General features: G+C 47.4%; 1 protein-coding gene across 1 annotated transcript in view; it reads right to left on the reverse strand.

The window, feature by feature from the left end:
• Positions 1 to 690: 690 nt before the first annotated feature.
• The window catches only part of eipr1 (EARP complex and GARP complex interacting protein 1), a 64,501-nt gene continuing 57,388 nt past the window's right edge, over positions 691 to 7,803 (reverse strand). Inside the window, exons 8-9 of the mRNA XM_056296156.1 lie at positions 6,435 to 6,599; positions 691 to 1,360 (exon numbers count right to left, since the gene is read on the reverse strand). Coding sequence (XP_056152131.1) covers positions 1,186 to 1,360; positions 6,435 to 6,599 — 340 coding nt within the window. The 3' untranslated portion in view covers positions 691 to 1,185. The remainder of the gene's footprint in view (positions 1,361 to 6,434; positions 6,600 to 7,803) is intronic.

A 7,803-nucleotide genomic window follows, 5' to 3' on the forward strand; every position in this document is an offset into this window, starting at 1 on the left:
CAACCTGCACCTATAGCCAACAAGCCCCAATCTCTCCTGCAGAAATTTCATTTTAATATTAACAGGGGCCGGGGCGTCCAGGTGGCATGGTCTATTCTGTTGCCTACCAACACGGGGATCGCCGGTCCGAATCCCCGTGTTACCTCCGGCTTGGTCGGGTGTCCCTACAGACACAATTGGCCGTGTCTGCAGGTGGGAAGCAGGATGTGGGTATGTGTCCTGGTCGCTGCACTAGCACCTCCTCTGGTCGGTTGGGGCGCCTGTTTTGGGGGGGGGCCTGGGGAGAATTGTGTGATCCTCCCACATCCTACGTCCCCCTGGTGAAACCCCTCACTGTCAGTTGAAAAGAAGCGGCTGGCGACTCCACATGTATCAGAGGAGGCATGTGGTAGTCTGCAGCCCTCCTCAGATCGGCAGAGGGGGTGGAGCAGCGACCGGGACGACTCGGAAGAGTGGGGTAATTGGCTGGATACAATTGGGGAGAAAAACGGGGGGGGGGGATATTACCAGGGGTGATGATAGTAAATGAGTCTAATTAAATCCATGGTCTTGAAAACGGACTTAGTCTCGGTCTCGCCTCCTCCAAAGTCTTGGTCTTGACTCGGACTCGATATATAGGTGCTCTCGTCCTCCATCACTGCCGGTGTGTGCAGGATGACTTAACTAAGATGTCATTGAATTGTTCAGGAAGAAGAAAAAAAAACATTCATATGAACACAAAAATAAAACAATACTTTTTGTGAATTTCTAGAGGACGGTGTTAGATAGAAAAGTAAAAAAGTGCAGATAAGAGAGGTTAAAAGAATAAAGACACAGTTACAGCACCTTTAAAACCACCTGTACACTGCTTGTGCATCATGGCTGCAAGATCACCAAAAATCTATCCCAACAGTCATGGTCTCGCCACTTTAATTAGGGATACTAGACAGAGAATACCCAGCTGGGGTTTTTTTAGGTGACAGTGTTCAATAAAACATACCCATAATGCAGTGGGATCAACATTACTTTGCCATTACTGCCCCCACATGGGTTTGTCATGTTTTATACAGCAGACCAAGTGTAATGGATTGTTAACTGGTGGCCATGTATGGCTGACATATAATGATGTATGATGAATGGTCCGTTTCTCTTTAACATACACACACACACACACACACACACACACACACACTCCCGCCTGGCCTCCTACAGCAGGATGCGGTACTTGAGGGCGCGTGGGACTCGGTTGATGACGAGGCGTCCGTCGTAGCTGAGCGAGGCGAAGAGCCAGGGGTCCGCCGAGGACCACTCCACCGCATACACGCTGTCCTCGTGCTCCTCGTAGGTGGACACCACGCTGTCTGTTAGGGGCTCCTTACTCCTGCATCGCAACCACACACCGGAGCGAGAGAGAGAGAGAGAGAGAGAGAGAGAGAGAGAGAGAGAGAGAGAGAGAGAGAGAGAGAGAGAGAGAGAGAGAGAGTGAGCGCACGCAGCGGTCTGACGTGTACACACCCACGTTAGCATGCACAACACGCTGATGGAGGTATGAGTGTGTTAAAGGAGGAGGAAGAAGCGCCTCTGAGGACCAGGCCACGTGGATGGTCATTACTCATGGAACCTCCTGACCCTGTGCTCACGCACGCACACACGCACACGCACACACGCACACACGCACACACACACACACACACACACACGATACCGTGCTCCCTCTCCAAGGCCTGATGATGACTATGCCAGCACATTTCCCAGTCCTTTGACCCTGTCCCCTTTATTCACAGTCTAGTCTCTCCCTCTCTCGCTCTCTCTGTATCTGTTTCTCCCCCTCTCTGGTGAGCTACGCTATAAAGACTACACACAGCTGGGCCTGGTGGGGAGCGGAGGATATTTATTGTGTTTATTCACCATTTCCTCTAAAAGCGGCGGTAGCCTCCCCCACTGAATTCCGGTAGAGCGGCCCCTGCTGCGAGAAAAATAAAACGCAAACACTACCGCTACAATCCCCCTTTTTGTTTTTATTGTGTGGATTTCCCCCCCTTTTTTCTCCCAATTAAATCCGGCCACTCTTCCGAGCCGTCCCGGTCGCTGCTCCACCCCCTCTGCCGATCCGGGGAGGGCTGCAGACTACCACATGCCTCCTCCGATACATGTGGAGTCACCAGCCGCTTCGTTTCGCCTGGCAGTGAGGAGTTTCGCCAGGGGGACGTAGCACATGGGAGCGTCACGCTATTCCCCCCAAGTTCCCCCTCCCCCCTGAACAGGCACCCCGATCGACCAGAGGAGGCGCTAGTGCAGCGACCAGGACACATAATCACATCCAGCTTCCGACTTGCAGACACGGCCAATTGTGTCTGTAGGGACGCCCGATCAAGCCAAAGGTAACACAGCGATTTGAACTGGCGATCCCCGAGTTAGTAGGCAACAGAATAGACCGCCACGCCACCTGGATGCCCCTGTAACCTTAAAATTCTAATTCACCATCCATTCATCCAATATCTAAACCACTTATCCTGCTCTCAGGGTTGTGGGGATGCTGGAGCCTATCCCAGCAATCATTGGGCAGCAGGCGGGGAGACACACTTGACAGGCTGCCAGGCCATCACAGGGCTCACTCACTCACACTCACACTCACACACACACACAGACACACACACACACACACACACACATTCATACCTAGGGACAATTTAGTATGGTCGATTCACCTGACCTACATGTCTTTGGACTGTGGGAGGAAACCGGAGCACCCGGAGGAAACCCACACAGACACAGGGAGGACATGCAAACGCCACACAGAGGAAGACCCGGGACGACCCCCAAGGTTGGACTACCTCGGAGCTTGAACCCAGGACCATCTTGCTGTGAAGCGTCCGCACTAACCACTGTGCCACCGTGCCGCCCAAATTCACAATTTAAACCAAAAAGAAATGTATATATAACAGTAATAATAATAATTATATATATATAAATCTTTTTGGTTCTAATTCACAATTTAAACCAAAAACAAATGTATATGTAATAATAATAATTATATATATATATATAATTTTTTTTGGTTCTAATTCACAACTTAAACTAAAAAATATACATGAAATGGCAAGATAAGTGGTTTGGATAATGGATGTGTATATATATATATATACATACATACATACATACATATACATATATACATATATACATATAAATAAATTTTGTTAAAAGAAGTGCCCAACAAATGAGCAAAATAATCCTGTCAAGTAAATCTTTATGAGACAGTACAAGCCTGTTTCATGCCACAAGCAATCTATATATATATACTATATATATATACTATATATATATATATATATATATATATATATTATCATCTTGAACATTTGTCTGATATAAAAAATGATGACTTGACTGACAGATTATGCAAATGAGATTAGGTTTTTTTAATTGATGTTACTGAGGGATGGAAATGCAAGCTTGTGCCACCCGCAGTCTCATAGTGGAACTATTGACAGAGCTGTGTACACAAACTCACGTGGTGGAGGTTCAGGTATTGTAAGAGTGGATACTTGCCATATACATAAGATAAGAGGGGTCAATCTATAGTGAAAGGGTCACTCATAACTGAAGCTGAGAGCTGGCGATTAGGAGTGAGAGTTGATAATTGTGGATGAGAGTCTGTCATTGAGTGTAAGAGCTGGCCGTTATGGATGATTGGTGAGGAGGGGTCAGTAATGGATGGATGGCAGTGGACAGCAGACATGGAAGACAATGAACGACAACCATTACAAATGATACTGACACAATATTCAAATCAACTATTAATTTTACACACCAAAACCCGGGGAGTAATTTGGCCGTGGCACATTTTAAGGATTTACGTCTGCATTTCATCATCTCGGGTATTAAAAGATATGGTGACTCCGAGGTTAACGCACGGGCAAGTACAACTTTAATTTGAGTGAATTCATACAGAGTGGCTGAAAATTTACTGCACTTTCCATACACAGCCCATTTTACTGGTCCCCCACCCCCCCGGACACCAATGAAATCTACAGAAAAGAGCTGTAAGTTTTAAACCGTGCATCAGATATAGTTAAAATGCCCTGAAATAAATTCGGGCCATCTGTTCTTTAATTGCACAGCCATTGTACATCCAAACAGATGTTAAAAAAAGGGCAGATCACATCTCTGTATGTGCATGCCATTCATAGATTTCAGTGTTCACATGAGTGTTTGGGAACATACATACACTGTAAAAATGATGAAAAATTAATGAAAATAAACTAAGTAGGGAAGCAGTAGTGACCCATTAGAATTGAAATGCGTGTCCCAGAAACCTGAAAAATTATGGTTGCAGAAGGCAGGAAGAATCAGGAGAGGACCAACTAGTCAACCAGGCCCAATGAACCCCTCCTTACAGGCCCAGTTTGTGTTCCGAGCCATAAAGGTGAGGACATTTTTGCAAATTTGGGGACATTTTGGCTGGTCCTCACTTCTTCAAGGGTCTATTTTAGAGTTAGGACTGGGGCCGAGGGTTAAAGGATCATCCCAGGGTTTTTTTTTTTACAACCTGGGTCTTATTTTCGTAGTTTTTGCCGCTGTGCATATCAGTCATGATATCATTTTACTCACCGGTTTCATTTTGGAGATTTTGGACACGGGACCAGCGCTTGACACAGCTTTACGATGGTGTCTTGAATGGGGCAACTGAACATGAGCCTAAAACCTGTCCTTTTAACAGCAATAATGGCACAAAAAAAACAAAACAAAAAAAACATAAAAAACCCCTGTGCTGCAGTCAGAGTGTGTACATTATGATCATACCTGCAAGTTGAACCAGGAAGTAGCACTGGAATGTGATTTACCATTGGTAAAATCAGACATTTTGGGTGGTAATCTTTAACTTGCAGTCGTTTTGACTTCCAGATACGTGATTTAGATAACTGGTTTAACTCGGACTTGTTGAAATGTGTCTGGCGATCGTGTTCAGTTGCCACATAAAACGCAGTTATAGAGCAAAGTTCAGTGGTGGTCCCATATCGAAGATCCCCACAATGAAGCCTGTGAGGAAAATTATATTTAACTGATATACACGATTGCAAAAACTAGGAAAATTATATCAGGGTGAACTCCCCCCCCCCAAAAAAGTTATTTTTAAGGTTAAATTAGGATAAGTTAAAGGTAGAACGAGTAAGAATTCCGGTTGCGGCTGATAAACACAACATTCAACGTCACCAGAAGGACACGCCCCCTGCCCACAGTAGGCAGAACACGTCCCAGTGCACAGGCCAACTCCATGTCGCTCTTCGTTTCCATCCTCTCCTTCAGCGCTCACCAGCGGGTGAAAGCCAACCCCAGATTCACTCTCGTTTTGGAACGCGCTTCGTCTGCTTGGCGTTTCACTTCGCTATACTTGTGTCTTTTCGGCGCTGTGTCCGCCATTGTCGTAGCCTCCTCTTGGATGCGTGCTTACGATCTCGATCTGGCAGCTGGTCGCAACGTTCTTGTAGAGTCCCGCTGGACAAAGGTTAACACCCAGAAACATCCCGTACTCAGCAAAATAAGACATACAGGAGAGGACAGGGTCTCTGAGATACAGACACCGCCACACACGTCTAGTGGTTCATAAGTGATGACTGAGAGGGGTTATTGTTGTATGAGTCAATACACTAATTTTTAGGAAAATCCTACTCATTCTACCTTTAATGATTATGAGAGGTGAAGGTTAAAGTAAGGCTTAAGGCTAGACATGAAGTTGTGATGGTCAAGGTTAGGGACAAAAGAATAGAAGTAGTCAAGAGGGTGCTCACAGGTATATAAAAAAACAGTGTGTATATGTGCCTAGTAAGACTGTTGTGGACTGTGGCCTTGAGCTTTACAAAAGAGTTTACCTATTGAAAGGGGGATATTGAACAGAAAAACCGGGCTTGTTTATTTGTGATGGCACAAGTGACACACAGTTCACCGAAACGCTTCTTTTATCCAGTGTCCTTCCTCGCTATGCCTGCACATTGTCGCATCTCCATCATATAGGGACAGTGAGGGAAGGTTGGAAATGTTAAAATGATGATAAGTGGTGGCGGGCATATGAGGCATACCTCAATTTCAGCTGATGGCCTTGAGGTTCAATCGATATTTGTGAACCTGAACAATTCCCGAGTGAAGGTAGAAACCTGACAAGTGACTACAAACTGAATGATGTCATTGAGGTGGACCAAAAGCTGATCTGCTGACAGTGGATGAAAACAACTTCTGAACCAAAAACACCCCCCCTTTTATACCAAGAAAAGCATCCCAGGACTCCCTAAAACCCAATTTCAACTCTCCATTCAAGTCTCAGTTCTAGCTGAGTGACATCACATGACGTGGGACTACATCTTGGCTAATGCTTTTCACTGAGGGGCATTGTGGGGAATATTCTTCACCTGTGCTATTTCCCTTTTAACACACACCAATAAGGAAGTTCCACCTACTTCTCCTGTTGGCCGTCCTCGCCGTCGCTGAGCTCGTCGTCGTCCACCAGGTGTCCGAAGGGCTCTGACGAAATGGACACCATGTTGGACAGGATGAGGCGGCTGTCGCTGCTGGCTGTCAGCACCAGCTGGTCGTGGCTGTGATTGTAGCGTACGCTCCACACCCTAATACAAAGAGAGGTACAACGTATGGTGGTGAGCAGCGAAGGACCCCAAACATGCATTTTTTCCCCCTCCCCTTTTTTCTCCCCAAATGTACCCGGCCAACTACCCCACTCTTCCAAGCCATCACGGTCGCTGCTCCACCCCCTCTGCCAAGCCGGGGAGAGATGCAGACTACCACATGCCTCCTCCGATACATGTGGAGTCACTAGCCGCTTCTTTTCACCTGACAGTGAGGGGTTTCGCCAGGGGGACATAGCATGTGGGAGGCTCACGTTATTCCCCCCCAGTTCCCCCTCCCCCCGAAACAGGCACCCTGACTGACCAGAGGAGGCGCTATTGCAGCAAACAGGACAATACCCACATCCAGCTTCCCACCCGCAGACACGGCCAATTGTGTCTGTAAGGACGCCCGAACAAGCCGGAGGTAACACGGGGATTCGAACCGGTGATTCCCGTGTTGGTAAGCAACATCCATACATCCATCCATCCATCCATTATCCAAACTGCTTATCCTTACTCAGGGTCACGGGGATGCTGGAGCATATCCCAGCAGTCATTGGGTGGCAGGCGGGGAGACACCCTGGACAGGCCGCCAGTCCATCACAGGGCCGACACACACACACACACACACACACACACACACACACACACACACACACACACACATATTCACACCTAGGGACAATTTAGTACGGCCGATTCACCGGACCTACATGTCTTTGGACTGTGGGAGGAAACCGGAGCACCCGGAGGAAACCCACACAGACATGGGGAGAACATGCAAACTCCCCACAGAGGACGACCCCCAAGGTTGGACTACCCCGGGGCTCGAAACCTGGACCTTCTTGCTGTGAGGCGGCCGCGCTAACCACTGCACCACCGTGCCGCCCCCCTTTAATTGATTTCTACTCTACTGCATCGTGTCTTGACTACTGGATCAGGTTGAATGAGGCAGCTGACGTAGCTCAGCAGCCCCTGGTAAATGAAGGCAGGGCAATGCGGCTGTAGACTGTAGAAGTGGCTGCCATGTTCATTAGGCATTGTCCTGATAGGGATCTTTCTATGAGGTTCCTGAGGAAGAAGCCTCGGTGTGAGTGGACTGCCTGTCAGGTCCAGGCATGTCTAGATGAGTCAGGCAACACAAATCACAGTATTTCTGACTGGATACTTCGATATCGATAACATGAAGATATTTGGGGGGGGG

This window comes from Lampris incognitus, chromosome 16, assembly GCF_029633865.1.
Source record: "Lampris incognitus isolate fLamInc1 chromosome 16, fLamInc1.hap2, whole genome shotgun sequence".
Taxonomy (NCBI): domain Eukaryota; kingdom Metazoa; phylum Chordata; class Actinopteri; order Lampriformes; family Lampridae; genus Lampris; species Lampris incognitus.